Below are 14,955 nucleotides of genomic sequence, written 5' to 3' on the forward strand. Positions count from 1 at the left end.
CTCCACCTGAGGCTGGCTCTTCTTCCTCCCAGCAGGATGCTCCGGTCAGATGTACCAACCATCCCATCTCTTTCTCATTATGCTTTTTCTTGTACTACGTAATGAACCCAGGGCCTTGTCTACACTGGACAAACGTTCTACCATGGGGTCCTCTTTACTTTTTGAGACAGGGTCTCTTTCCTTTAGTTGTTCAGGCTGGTTTTGAACTCACTCTCTAGCCCAGGCAGGTTTTGAACTTGCAATCCTCCTAAGTAGATGGGATGACAGTACTCCTGCCACCAGGCTGACAAATACCACTGGTTTTAACCTTAGGTCATGCTACTTTGTTTAAGCAAAAGTTACAAACCTCTTCTTGAAGCTTTGAGTTTGTCTTTTCCAAGCCATCTATCTTGGTTTGAAGATCCCCCACTGTGCAGCTGTAGAGAATAAACACACTGGGTCAGCCTAAACTTAAATCCGTGGACTGTTTTCCTAAGTGGTGAATGAGAAGGGAGAGTCCTGACTTTCTGCATGAAAGGAAAGGTACAAGGTTGCTCAGAACTCTGAAGTAGGAACTCAGTGTGTGGATGCTGAAATAACAACCAAAAACTACTGTCAGCCAGGCAGTGGTGGCGTGTGCTTTTAATCCCAGCACTCAGGAAGCAGAGGCATATGGATCTTCATGAGTTCGAGGCCAGCCTGGTCTACAGAGTAAGTTCCAGGACAGCCAGGGCTACACAGAGAAACCCTATTTGTTTGTTTGTATTTTTTTTTAAAGATTTATTTACTTTATGTATTGCTACAGGCCGTACGAATATGAAATAGAGATTCAGCTGTATATGATAAAGCTATACCTAGAAGGATCAAGGTATCCTTCTGGAGAGGCCAAAAATCAAGGAATATTTGATGATAGCTGGACCTCCCTGTAGATCCCGTTAATGTATGAGTGCTCTATCTGCATGTACGCCTTTATGCCAGAAGAAGGCATCAGGGTTGGAGAGATGATGATTCAGAGGTTAAGAGCACTGACTGCTCTTCCAGAGGTCCTGAGTTCAATTCCCAGCAACCACATGGTGGGTCACAACCATCTGTAATGAGATCTGGTGCCCTCTTCTGGCCTGTAGTCATACATGCTGTATACATAATAAATAAATAAATCTTTAAAAATAAAGACATCAGATCCCACTATAGATGGTTGTGAGCCACCATGTGTTTGCTTGGAATTGAACTCAGGTCCTCTGGAAGAGCAGCCAGTGATCTTAATCTCTCAGCCCCTTGTTTGTTTGTTTTTTTATTTCATGTGCATTCATGCATGTCTGTGTGAAGGTGTCCAATCCCCTTGCAACTGGAGTTACAGGCAGCTATGAGCTGCCATGTAGTAGGTGCTGGGAATTGAACCTGGGTCCTCTGGAAGAACAGCCAGTGCTCTTAACCGCTGGGCCATCTCTCCAGCCCTGTTTTTTTTTTTTTTTTTTTAAGATTTATTTTATGTATATGTGCTTTGCCTGAATGTGTGCCTGGTAACTAAGGAGGCTAGTAGAGGATATCAGAGCTCCTGGTACTGGAGTTATGGATGGTTGTGAGCACCCACGTGGGTGCTGAGGATGGAACTCAGGGCCTTTGCAAGAGCAGCAAGCACTCTTAACCGCTGGGCCATCTCTCCAGCCCCAATCACCCAACCTTTTAAGACAAGGTCTCTCACTGGATGTGCAGCTCACTGATTGGCTAGAATAGTTGGCCAGAAAAGTTCTAGGGGTCTGCCTGTCTTCATGTTCCCAAGGCTGGGTTACTTATGTACATGGCAATGCCCAGCTTTCTATGTGGGCACTGGAGATCAGAACTCAGGTCCCTGTGTATTGAACTCCTCACACACCAAGCCATCTCCCTAATTGCAAAGATGATTTTTAAATATTTATTTTATGCATATATGTATTTTTCCTACATGTATATCTGTATACATGTGTGCCTGATCCTTGCAGAGGTCATAAAAAGGTGTCAGATGCCCTTGAAGCAGAGTTACAGGTAATTATGAGCCAGCACAAAAGATGCTGGGAATTCAACTCGGATCCTCTGGAAGAGCAGTCAATGCTCTTACTGTTGAGCCATCTGTCCAGGTCTGCAAAATTAATTCTCAAATCTTACTTATACTTTTCTACATTTTTGAAACATCCTTTTTAAAAAAAACAATTCATTAATCTTTTTAAAAAGATTTATTTATTTATTTATTTAGGTTTTGGAGATAGGGTTTCTCTGTGTAGCTTTGGTTGTCCTGGAACTCACTCTGTAGACCAGGCTGGCCTTGAACTCACAGAGATCCACCTGGCTCTGCCTCCCAAGCGCTGAGATTAAAGATTTTCACCAACATACCCTGCCTAGATTTACTTATTTGTTTGTTTGTTTATTTATTTATTTTGTATTTTGGAGACAGAGTTTCTTTGTGTAACAAACAGCCATGGCTGTCCTGGAAATCACTCTATAGACCAGGCTGGCCACAAAGCCACAGGGATCCACCTGGCTCTGCCTCCTGAGTGCGGAGATTAAAGGCGTGCGCCACCGCCACCGCCACCACCACCCGGCTTAGATTTATTTTTTATGTGGATGAGCGTTTCGCCTGCATGAATATATGTGCTCCACATGTGTGCAGCACCCAAGAGGTCAGAGGAGGGTGTTAGGTCCCCTGGGGTTCTAAGCCACCATGTGGGTCCTCTGCAAGAGCACCCAGTGCTCTTATCCTCTGAGCCATTGCTTCAGCCACTTCTGCAGTATTTTAAGTTACTTTTACATTGTGAAAAATGTAAAGAACCCGCAAACAGGAAAACAGCAGGTTTGACGATAGCAACAAGCTGTTTGACCGAGAGCGGGAACTGAGTTTCTGCTCTGCAAGCCATGCCGTCTTTGCTGTAAGCATTTGGAATGCATCAGCTCACTTAATTTCCCCCATGATTGGGAGTAGTCGCTCATTCAACAGGACTACATATTCAGACCCTACTTCACACACACACACACCGTGCACATGTGTGCAGGTACCGATGGAGGCCAGAGCTGCCAGCTCCTTCTGGAATTGGAGTTGTAGGCAGTGGAGAGTGGCCCAAGGGGGGTACTGGAACAGAACTCCGAGAGCAATAGGACTTCTTAACTGCTGAGCTCTCTCTAGCCCCTTCCTTCCTTTTTCGAGGTATCTGTTTCCTTCCCCAAGGCTGGGGGGCAGGGGCAGAGGCTGCATGCTCTGCGTATTTACCTCTCAATGCTGTATAACAGCACAAACAAAGCCACAGAGCCCCGAAAGCTGTTCATGAGGAAGGTGTCCTCTTCTGGGCTGGACACATGAATGAGGCTTGAGTGATTACGACTGGTCTCTCGGTTTGGACAAAATGTAGCTATGACGGTTAAAACAGTGGGTCCCTGCACAGCTCTCTGGTATGGCGACAGAGTAACTGGCCCTGAGGAGCAGCGAGCCTTACCTTAAGTGCCGATTAAGTTCTTCCACATAGTTTTTCTGATCGAGGACATCGGTAATCCTTTCATGCCTTGTGAAAAGATAACAAGTTCTTAAGTTCATGTCAGGCCGTTTGTAATGGTCCCCCACCCTCCTGAAGACTTTGCAGAAACCAAGAGGCAGTCAGAGCTACATCCGGAGTACAGAGCAGGGCCGGCCTGACCAGCAGCAAGGCTTGAGGACAGGCCACCCTGACAGCAGGCCTGCAGATACCTTCCCATCCCACAGACTGCCTGGGCTTCTGCAGGGAGCACAGAAAGCCAGGGGCGTTTGTGTATGGTGAACACGCCTGCCCGCCACATGCAATGGCTCCAGAAGTGGCAGAGGACACAGTCTCTCTATCCTGAAAGAAGGGGATATACTCTGAAGGAAGTGGACTTTGCAGAATATGGCGGAGCAACCTACAGGCCAGGGAAGTTCGAGTCAAAAAGTCCTCACCATTTGGCAGCCAAGCTTTCCCTCTGATTGATTCCTTTTTAAAAAAATTCTAACCATTTAAGGGTTGGGGATTTAGCTCAGTGGTAGAGCGCTTGCCTAGCAAGCACAAGGCCCTGGGTTCGATCCTCAGCTCAAAAAAAAAAAAAAAAATCTAATCATTTAAAAATGTATGTGCACCATATACAAGTGCCCACGGGAACCAGAGAGCACGTCAGCTCTCCCACGCTGGAGCTACTAGTGGTTGTGAGCCACCTAATGTGGGTTGTGTGTAAGAACAGCAAGTGTTCTTAGCCACGGAGCCATCTCTCCAGCCCCTTCTTTCTTTAAATCACATCTGTGTGTGTGTGTCTGTGTGAGTGTGTGTGTGAGTGTGTGTGCTTGTGTGAGTGTGTGTGCTTGTGTGTGTGCTTGTGTGTTTGTGTCTGTGTGAGTGTGTGTGTAAGTGTGTGTTTGTGTGTGTGCGTGTTTGTGTTCGTGTGTGTGTTCGTGTGTGTGTGTGTGAGTGTGTGTGTGTGTGTGTGTTTGTGAGTGTGTGTATGTGTGTGTATGTGTGGTTGTGTGTGTATGTGTGGTTGTGTGTGTATGTGGTTGTATGTATGTGTGAGTGTGTTTGTGTGTGTGTGAGTGAGTGTGAGTGTGTGTGTGTGTGTGTGTGTGTGTGTGTGTGTGTGTGCGCACTCGTGCATGTGTAGTTGGGAGGACAACTTGTCAGTTCACTCACCCTCTTGGTCCCAGGGATTGAACCCAGGTTGTCAGGGTTGGCAACAGGCACCTTTACCCACTGAGCCATCTCACTGCTTCCTGTGACCTCTTCAGACATCCGTTACATGTGTAGTTCACACACACTGACATATGTAGTCACACACATTTGCACATATAGTTCACATAAAGTTACATGTCTAGTTCACCATTTCATGCCACAGGTGCTGGTTGTTTTTCGGGTGCTATTTTTTCCTTCTTTTACATATTCTTCCTTTTACATAGCTCTCCCAGGGAACCCACAGAATGGCTTGTTGAGTGTCCTTCTCTGGGCATATAACCATCACTCTAGCTAACATACATGTAGTACACATATCATGCATATATACTTAACTTGTTGGCTTATAGAAAAGGAATACATATATTCCTTGGCATCCTACTTTTCCCATCCCATCACCCTTTGGGAAAATCTCAAAGTCCACTCTGCAAGCAGCTCTGATTCTCTCTTCACATCTGCATAACACACAATGGTGTGTCCACTACAGACGGCCTATGATTCTTTTAACTCCTTCCTGGTAGAGAATCTCAAGATGTTTTGGGTATTCAATAAAATTAATAAAACTGAAAGACTGATAAAATGGTCCAGCGGATAAAGCACGTGCAAGCCTGATGACCTAAGGGTAGATGGGGAGAACCAACTCCACAGAGGTGTCCTCTGACCTACACGTGTGCTGTGGCATATGCATCCACCGACATGTAACACACACACACACACACACACACACACACACACACACACACGTTTGGAAGGAAGTGACCACAGCAGCTTTCTATAGGGAGAGGCTGGAATGGGCAGAGAGGTGATATGAAAAGGAACTTTCACATACATGCTCTGTTCCGAGCTCAACTCCTGAAACGGTGAGGATGCCTTGAGATTCACCTCTTGTAATGAAACTAACTCAACAAAGCAAAAATGGCAAAGCAAAACCAAGCCGCCATACTCACTCTCTGCCGCTGTCAAGATCCTGCACGTCCTTCAGATAGAGGGAAAAGTCAATCACTCCAACCTGAGAGAAATAAAGGCCACAGGCTTAGATAAAATATGGCAGTCGTCATTCCCACAAACCTTGTAAGCCTTGAAATTCAGCACGATCACTCCACTACTGTATCTGCATCCAAAGGAGGATCATGGTATTATTTGTAAAGAGCAACAAAGGACAAAGGTTTTGGAGTCCAAAGTACTTTTAATTTCTTCCCTCCTTCCTTCCTTCCTTCCTTCCTTCCTTCCTTCCTTTCCTTCCCTCCCTCCTTTCTTTTCTTTCCTTCTTTCCTTCCTTCCTTCCTTCCCCCCCCCCCCTCCGAGACAGGGTTTCTCTGTGTAGCTTTGCGCCTTTCCTGGAACTCACTTGGTAGCCCAGGCTGGCCTCGAACTCACAGAGATCCGCCTGCCTCTGCCTCCCGAGTGTTGGAATTAAAGCACCGCCTGGCCTTATTTTAATTTCTTTTATGTGCATTGGTGTTTTGCCTGCATTTATGAACAAAGTAATTTTAAAAGAGAGGGAGAGGAGAGAGAGCATGCACGCTTGACTTCTAGGCTAAAGTGACGGTCTTATTTATTTGACCTTCTAAGTCCACACCTGTCTAGGTTGTCCTTTTCTTTTCTTTTTTTCTTTTTTGTCAACCGACACAAGCTAGAGTTATTTAAGAGGGAACAATTCAGAAAACGCTTCTGTGGGCAAGCCTGCGGGGAATTTTCTTCATTGATGATTGATGCGGGAGGGCCCAGCCCATTGTAGGTGCTGCTACTGTGCACGTGGTCCTGGATGGTATAAAAAAGGTGATTTGGCTGGGCAGTGGTGGTACACACCTTTAATCCCAGCACTTGGGAGGCAGAGACAGGCAGATCTGTGAGTTCGAGGCCAGCCTGGTCTACAGAGTGAGTTCCAGGACAGCTGGGGTTACACAGAGAAACCTTGTTTCAGGGGAGGGGGGGGGAAGAAAGGTTGATTAGAACCACCACAATGACCTGAAAGGTACAACAACCCTCAGGGTGCAGTAGTGGTACAGATATCTCAGCAGTAACCAAAAGCTCCCTAGCTGAACTGAAGAACACTCAAGAAGAAGGAAACCATACCTGGTACTGGAAACTTAGCCAACTACCCAGAGCTGGTGAAGTCATGGATCTTTGAGAGGAACCTACAACCACCACTTTACTAAACCAGCATTAACACCGAACTACATTCTAAATATTTATCCTTATACCCACAGATAAGTGTAGTCTTTACCCCATTAAGAAAACTTCTCTTTGCAACAGCTGGAGACCATTACAGAAAACTACAACCAATCAAAATGTAGAGCTGTGGAGCCCAGTCCCAGTGGACACATCTATAATACAACTCCCTCCCTAAGGCTCAGAGACCATTGCAAAAGAGGGGACAGAAGATTTTAAGAGTCAGAGAAGCAGGGAGTTTGCTGTGAGGTTGTGTCTCCTCGGAACGTATGAAGCTCTACTTATGAAGTATCATCAACATGACCACCTAAACATGAGCTGAACAAGGATGACAATAATAGACATGCTAATGAGCATGGGTGTGTGTGTGTGTGTGTGTGTGTGTGTGTGTGTGTGTGTGTGTGTGATGAGGGGGAAGCCCACAAGGCTTCAGCCTACACAGAGAACTGGAGACAACCAAGGAATGCTGAGATCTGGAGAAAGTCTTCCTCATGGAAGAGCATACCAGGTGGTTATCTAACACTAAATGATCAGCCCTTAAAACACATTAAGTAACGTTATACAGACTGAGCAAGTTGTACTTTTAGGAATACACACACACTGTTTTTTTAAGGGAATACAAACTTTCAAAGAAAGAAGAAAACAAACAAGCAAGGAGCCAACTGTGTGTTCTACTGAAGTGTGTTAGAAAACAGGAGGATGGCCGGGCCATGGTGGTGTATGCCTTTAATCCCAGCAGAGGCAGAGCTAGGCAGATCTCTGTGAGTTCGAGGCTAGCCTGGTCTATAGAGTGAGATCCAGGACAGACACCAAAATGATTGTCTCCTAGTTCAACCTATGAAGGAATATAATCCCAGGAGGAGGCAAAGGCCCATAGGGAACTCATAACAGTTTCTCATGTTAAGCAGAAACACATGATTCAGGGGTACAGGAAATGACACAATGACCAAGGAGGCCTTATTTTAGGAACACAGAGGTAGTACTGTTATGGGAAAGTCACACATTAACTGTTCTGTTTAACTCAACAAGACATCTGATAGCATTCAATGTCCACTTCTAATAAACACACAAAGTAAATTAGAAAGCTAAAATAAACCAGTATACACACTTACATTTTCTGGAGATGTCCATCTGTCTGTCTATCTCTTTATGTCTCTCTCTACCTACCTATCTACATTTTTGGAGACCAAAGTCTCACTAAATGGTCCAGCCTGTCCTCAATCTTGAAAGCCTCCTGCTCTGGTCCTCCAAGTACCTGACTTCCAAGTATGTGCAACTATGCTCAGCTTAGAATAGGACTTTTATTATTATTTTTTATTTTACTTATTTATTTTTTTGGTTTTTCGAGACAGGGTTTCTCTGTGTAGTTTTGCACCTTTCCTGGAACTAGCTCTGTAGACCAGGCTGGCCTTGAACTCACAGATATCCACCTGGCTTTGCCTCCCGAGTGCTGGGATTAAAGGTGTTCGCCACCACAGCCCGGCTAGCACTTTTATTTTTATTAATTTTTTTTTGTGCATGTGTGTAAGCTGTTGTCTGTGGTGTGTGCACATTAGTGTGTATTCATTCAGAGGCCCCAGGCTGACTCTGGGTGTCTTCTGTTTGATTCTTTGAGCACAGCTGAATATTTTATTAAAGGTATGTTAATACAGGCTTCAGCCTAAGGATTAGAAAGAGTGCTCAGAAACCAGTGAGGCCCTTGACAGCAGGCTGTAGGCTCACCTTTTTATGAGAAGGGACTCACTACCCTGCTGGCCACAAACTCACTAGATCAGGCTTGTCTGGCACTTATAGAAATCCACCTTTCCTCTGTATCCCCAGTACTGGTATTAAAGGCCTACACCACTACTCCTAACCTCTCTTTATTTAAAAAAAAAAAATGATACAATGTAAAGTTTAGTTTATTCTCTTTCTCTTTGGGAAAAAAATCTATTGGGGGGGGGTGATATTTATCTTTATATGATGTGCATGGCTGTTGTGCCTGCTTGTATATCTTATATATCACATGCAGTGCCTATGGAGGCCAGAAGAGGGTGATGGCTCCCTTGGAACTGGAGTTAGACAGTTGTTAGGGGCCATGTGGGTACTGGGAACTGAACCTGGTTCCCTGGAAGAGCAACCAGTGCTTTCAGCCAGTGAGGCATCTTTCCAGTCCCATCTCTTTCTTTTCTTGAGACATGGTGTCAAGTATCCCAGACTGGCCTTGAACTTGGCCATGTACTGAGGATGACCTTCTGATCCTCCTGGCTCCACTTCTCCAGTGCCGGGATTACAGGCATGCACCACCATGCCTGGTTTACGTGGAGTCAGGAACCAAACCTAAGGCCTTGTGTATGCTCTGCAAGCATTCTACCAACCGAGCCACATCCCTGGCTCTGCCCATGTTATTCTTCACTCTTCCGAGACATCCCCTTCCTACCGCCCCAGCACCGCGGTCTGCCCAACCTCTACCAAAGGCCTCCTGCCTTCTGTCCCTTTCTTAGGTTCAGTACATGTCTACAGATTTCACGTAAAAAATTCCTGGCCTGATTCATTCCATCAAAGCCCAAATCCCATATTACCTGAGAATCCAAGTCTTCTCCCTTTAAGCAGAGATTGGCATCCAGTACATTGAGTCCCACCAGCAGACCAACAATCACCATCCCCTCTTCCTCCATCATTAGTGCCTCGGGCTCATAGAACTCACTGCAAGAGACTGACAGGTCAGGGAGCTGCTCAGAGCCATGGCCACTCCTCACTCACCCCAGTCCTGTCCAGTCCTGTCCTGTCCTGCCTGGCTGCCGCCTGGCTTCCAGCCCCACCCTGGAGCAAGGGCCCTCAGGGAGTTCCCCTTCTCCCTCCACGCCAAGCGCTTCCTCTTCTGCTATAACCTGTCTCCGAAGGCCCATGTGGCAAAGTTGCTCCCCAGTTTGATGCTGTTAAAACCATAAGTGGGGCCAACTGAGAGGTCATTAGGTCGCAGGGGTGTGCTCTGAAGGGGGTGTGACCTTTCCCTTTTTCTCTCTCTCTGTGACCAGGAAGTCAGCAGTTTTTAGCCTACCCACCACATGCTCCCCTCACAATATGCAGCCTTGCCACAGGCACAAAGCAAGAGGGCCAGTTATGGACTAAACTGTGAGCCAAACAAACCTTTTCTTTTTCTTTCATATATGTACACGTGTTTTCGTGGGACCCTGTATGTGGGTGTGCATGCATATTTTCTCTGCACGAACTACAGTCTCCAAATCCAGTTTTTTGGAGTAGGTGCTGGGGATTGAGCCTCAGGCCTGCACAGCAAGCCGTTTCCATACTCAGACGCCTCTCTGGCTCTTTCCCTTTCAAAGCTGATTCCCTCAGGTTCTGTGACAGCAGCAGAAAGCTGCCAAGCTGCCTGACAGGCTCCTCTGTTTGGATCGGGATCTCGGTCCTTCTCATCCACTCTTGGCCACTGTATTCCTGTCTTTCTGCTTCGTGTTCCTGTGTCTTCACTGGCTCCTCTCTGTACATGGAACTTCTATCTCAAACCAACTGAACCAAAAGAGAGAACTTGGCTTTGTGTGTGTGTGTGTGTGTGTGTGTGTGATGTGTGTGTGTGGTGTGGTGTGTGTGTGTGTGTGTGTGTGTGTGTGTGTGTGTTGGCACGCATCTTTAATCCCTGCACTTGTGGGGCTGACTTGAAAATTCTGAAATATCTGGGTCTAGGCCAAGATATAAAGGATATTTTTATCTGAACTGGATAAGAGAATTAACTCTAGAGATTTCTGCTGTATCAATTTTCAGTTTAGAGAAAATCCTGTTTATAATGACTACTTGTTTATACTGCCATATATATAAAGAATGAGTCAGTCAAAAATTTCAGTAATAGCCACTATTTAAGATTTTTTATAATAATTTTTTTGTTTTTGTTTTTTTTCCAACAGGGTTTCTCTGTGTAGTTTTGGAGCCTGTCTTGGAACTCACTTTTTAGACCAGGCTGGCTTCGAACTCACAGAGATCTGCCTGGCTCTGCCTCCTGAGTGCTGGGATTAAAGGCGTGCACCACTACCCTGGCAACAAAAAATTAATTTTTAAAGTTTTATTTATTTTATATATATGGTGCTCTATCTGCATGTATGACTGCAGGCCAGAAGAGAGCATCAGATCTCTTCACAGATAGTTGTGAGCCACCATGTGGTTGCTGGAAATTGAACTCAGGACCTCTGGAAGAGCTGTCAATGCTCTTAACTGCTGAGCCTACTCTCCAGTCTTTAAGTTTTTACTAATGCTAAGAAATATATTTTATAAACTGGAAATGAAATTATCAGCTAGATTATGTACCTATGTTCTCTTACAAAAAAAAAAAAAAAAAATCACCCATGGTCCCTAGTTCAAAAGTTATTTTATTCCAGTTATCATCCAGTCTAATAAGTACCCTTTTATTGAAACAAATTGAATGGGCTGCCAGTTACTAAATTATAAGTATTGATATTTTGGGAGATTATCTTCAGAATTTCAAAATGAAGTCTCATTAACAACGAGAGTCTTGGTTATAATGCTCCTGAGATGCAGAGCTCAACAAAGAAACGCTTCAGATCAAGCCTCAGAGCACTGAGATGAAAATGATTTTGATCTTAGCTACGAACAGTTCCTTTATTTCACAAGGATCTACAGACTGTGCTGCAACTACAAAGTAAAAGACAAACACAATGATGGAATACCTTAAGAGATGCTTATTGTCTATGAGGACTTTCAGATAATCTGCCAGTTTCTTCTGCATGAGAGCAAGATAAAGCCAAGCTCTGCCTCTTCCCACGGCTGTCCTAGAATTCAGAGAATCAGACCACTAAGGCATAATAACAGCAACAAATACAGAAGAAAATAAAATGATCTAGGAGGGAGGGATATATACATACACATACATACATACATACATACATACATACATACATATATGTGGAGGGAGGAAGTCACATGGTAGTTAGGGTTTAGACAGGTACTGTGTGAGCAGAGAGAATGCTCACTGTACAAGTTAGGTACTTTTTGAATTTTATACTACAGGCACTTTGAGTGTTCAAGTCTCATAAGATTCTGAGGCACAGGCTCATATATGCAGTTTTACATGTGTGCTAAAATACGCTGTAAGATGTACCACACTGGGCTGGAGACACAGCTGCAAGTCCCTGATTCCCACTTTCCACCTGATGTGGGTGTTGGAAACAAAACTCCAGTCCTCTGTAAGAGCAACAAGCACTCTTAATCGCTGAGCCATACCCGCAGCCCCAAGAACAGATTTAAACCCTGTGAACCACGAGGCACCCGCTGCCTTCACAATCAAGAGCAGGCGTCTGAGGCCCAGGAAGGTTCACAGCACGGGCGGGATGAGAATCCAAGCCAAGCATGGATCCTGGTAGAGTGTTCCAAATCAGAGGGGAGGCAAACAGCACAGAGGAAAAGGCAAACATTCAGGCAGCAGCAGCACCACCTCTTACTTTAATTCCGGAAGATTCCTGACACTGGTGGCTATATCTGATGCTTCAGGGCAAAGTTTTTCCACCAGCTCCAAGGGTCCAAAGAAAGATTTGTTTTGGCCAATGAAACTCTTCTTAACTAAAAGAGAAAACAACAGTGTTAGTCATGGGAACAGGGTGCAGTTTCTTCTGGGGCCCACAGGCTTTCTTTCAAAAGCCAAGCACAGCTCCACAGCTCCTCACTCAAGTCTATGACCCAGTCTTTCAGACTAGGAGAGGCCACAGGACAAATCAGCTCTGCTTTCCTTTGGCAATGAGCTTTCTCTGTTACAATGTTCTTTTCTTCAAGAACTTGCTGCTTGTGAACTGAAATCTGCCACATCCTGCCACCTCTGTCCTGGTGGCAGCATCAATGATCAACTCCTAACTGTCACAGCCACTTCCCTACTGAACTGCCACAGTAACAGAACTGCTTTTCCTAATATCTTCATTCTTACCCTTATAACGTGTTCTCGATTTGGGAAGTTTTTTTCCTTTTCTTCTTTAAGATGCAAACCAAGTCACATTTCTCCCTCAAACTCCTCCAAATTCACTTAGAAAAGAATACAGCTCCCTGTCATGACCTCTTAAGGGCAGGTATGACCCAGCCCCACCCCACTTCCTGGGTCTCATCTCCCATTTTTTCATTCCACACTCTCTGGTGTCTGCCTCAAGCCAAGGTTGACCCACTCAGGACATCTGCACCTTCGCATCTGTTTGGTTCTGTCTCTTGTGCTAGGGAAGTTGTGAGCCCCGATCTCTGCAGTGTTTTTTCTTCCTTAGGTCTCAGCTCACGTCACCCCTTCAGAAGGAACTTTTCTTCTTGTACCTGAAAGTTCCCTGTCTTCATCTCCACCATCTCACTTCTTTTGCTCCCCTGAATCGGTAGCAGTGTGTAATTCTGTGTTTCTGTATTCACTGTCTTGGCCTTTAATACTGTGTTCCCCAAGGCCACCGACAGCCACATGTTACTAATGGTGCACCTGCAGCGTGGCTAGTGCAGCCAAGGAACTGGACATGTGCTGGCAATGTAAGACATGGTAGATTTTAAACCTTACGATTAGAAAGTGCCTACCAGTGAGCTAAGAATGGCCTCTGCGGCTTGCGTGCCATTTGTACTGGACAGCACTGCTCTCGATCACAGGGAATTTGTCTGTTCTGTGCGCTATTCTCTCTACACCCAACACAATGGTTGGCACTAGCGAGGGCAAAGAGTTAGCCCACATTTCTATGCTCCTAAACATTCCCGGCTCACCTTTCAATCCGTGTTTGAGGCAATGCTCCATCACTACAAAGAACTGCTGTAACGGGGCATGGTCTGCATCCAGACTGCGTCCCAGGCTAAGGGCAGACTGGAGTAAGACCTTAATGCTGAGTTTCATCATGTGCATCAGGTTGGCACGCTCCTCCATCATCTGGCCCTTGGAAGCTGTAGGCACAAGCAAGGACAGCATCGTTAGTGGGCTGAGTGGGGATTGGAGGTGGGAGGGGTCAGACTGTCGCGGCAGCGGGCCAGGGGCTTGCTCAGAGTGAGGACGCACTGGCGGGAGGATATCCAGGGCTCATAGTCAAGTCGCAGTCCATCTCTGCAGGACACAGCTCCTGGGCAGCCACCGGCGCCTTGTGTGGAAGCAAAGAAAGCCTCAGGCGGGATCCTTTCCCAAAGCGGCTCCTTGCGTTGCTAGGACGATGACTCTAACAAGACTCGCCGTGATTGGTTTCTTCCCTGACCAATGAGAGGACGCAAAGTCTAGGCTGCTTTGCCCCCAAGCTAGAAGGCGGACAGAGGAAGCGCCCCGCCCCTGACCACTCCTATTAGACAAAGCCAGCTCAGGCCACGCCCACGGAGGAGGGCGGACATTATGCACCTTAGTCTTGGTCGAAGGAACCCTGGCTTACAGGGTTTGGGGATGTCCTTATATCTTGCCTACTATGCGTGCCTGTAAGAAAGGGTCCTCCCTTCTTCCTGCACCCCGAGCCTTCAACCACAATGTGTGGTCTTTCTACGTCATTCTGTGTTTTGCACACACTTAAAAAAATTTGTTAGCAATAACTACATTTCCATTTCTACTATATTTGTCTTGTCACTTTGGAGAGGAAGAGTCTGTCATCAGTTAGTACAGGACATCTAGGACAAGTGCTTACAGGATGTTCGCTTAAGCCCGGGAAAATGACATCTTAGAGTTTAAAAAGTTTAGACTCCAGAGATGGCTGTGCGGTTATGAACATGTACTGCTTTTTCAGAGGACCCAGGCCTATCTATTCAGAGGACCATTCAGGCTCACAACCAACTGTAGGTCCAGCTCCAGGGGATCCTGCACCATTTTCTGGACTCTGCAGGCACATGCGCATACCCACTTTCCCCCATACACACATAATTAAAAATAAAACCTTAAAAAATTAGACTCCAAACTAAAAGCCCTGCAGGTGAACTAGCTGCAGGATGAAGGGGTCTCCCTGTGGTATGCTCCTGGCTCTCGGCCTGCGCCACCCTTCACTCTTGTCTTTGGTGCAGGAGATCTTATGTTTGCAGCTGTCTGTTTGCTTACTATCAGGTCAAACAACTTTCCAGTCTGTTGCTTCCTGGTTTTTTTTTTCTTCCCTGCAAACCACTTGCTCCATCTTTAAATTTTTATGTGGGAGGTTTT

At 45.8% G+C, this 14,955-nt stretch overlaps 1 protein-coding gene across 3 annotated transcripts in view; it reads right to left on the reverse strand.

Moving 5' to 3' along the window:
- Positions 1 to 14,955, reverse strand: part of Rufy1 (RUN and FYVE domain containing 1) — a 53,467-nt gene that overhangs the window by 26,054 nt on the left and 12,458 nt on the right. For 2 of the 3 annotated variants that reach the window (XR_004945649.1, XM_036196227.1), the window contains exons 2-8: positions 13,563 to 13,736; positions 12,290 to 12,407; positions 11,519 to 11,620; positions 9,404 to 9,527; positions 5,618 to 5,679; positions 3,441 to 3,506; positions 347 to 416 (exon numbers count right to left, since the gene is read on the reverse strand). Coding sequence is in view for 2 of the 3 variants with exons in the window: in XM_036196227.1 (XP_036052120.1) it covers positions 347 to 416; positions 3,441 to 3,506; positions 5,618 to 5,679; positions 9,404 to 9,527; positions 11,519 to 11,620; positions 12,290 to 12,407; positions 13,563 to 13,736 (716 nt within the window). In the remaining variant the exon portion in view is untranslated. Of the gene's footprint in view, positions 1 to 346; positions 417 to 3,440; positions 3,507 to 5,617; positions 5,680 to 9,403; positions 9,528 to 11,518; positions 11,621 to 12,289; positions 12,408 to 13,562; positions 13,737 to 13,848; positions 13,968 to 14,955 lie in introns of those variants that run through there. The other variant, XM_036196228.1, reaches the window with a different exon arrangement.

This window comes from Onychomys torridus, chromosome 8 (assembly GCF_903995425.1).
Source record: "Onychomys torridus chromosome 8, mOncTor1.1, whole genome shotgun sequence".
Taxonomy (NCBI): Eukaryota; Metazoa; Chordata; class Mammalia; order Rodentia; family Cricetidae; genus Onychomys; species Onychomys torridus.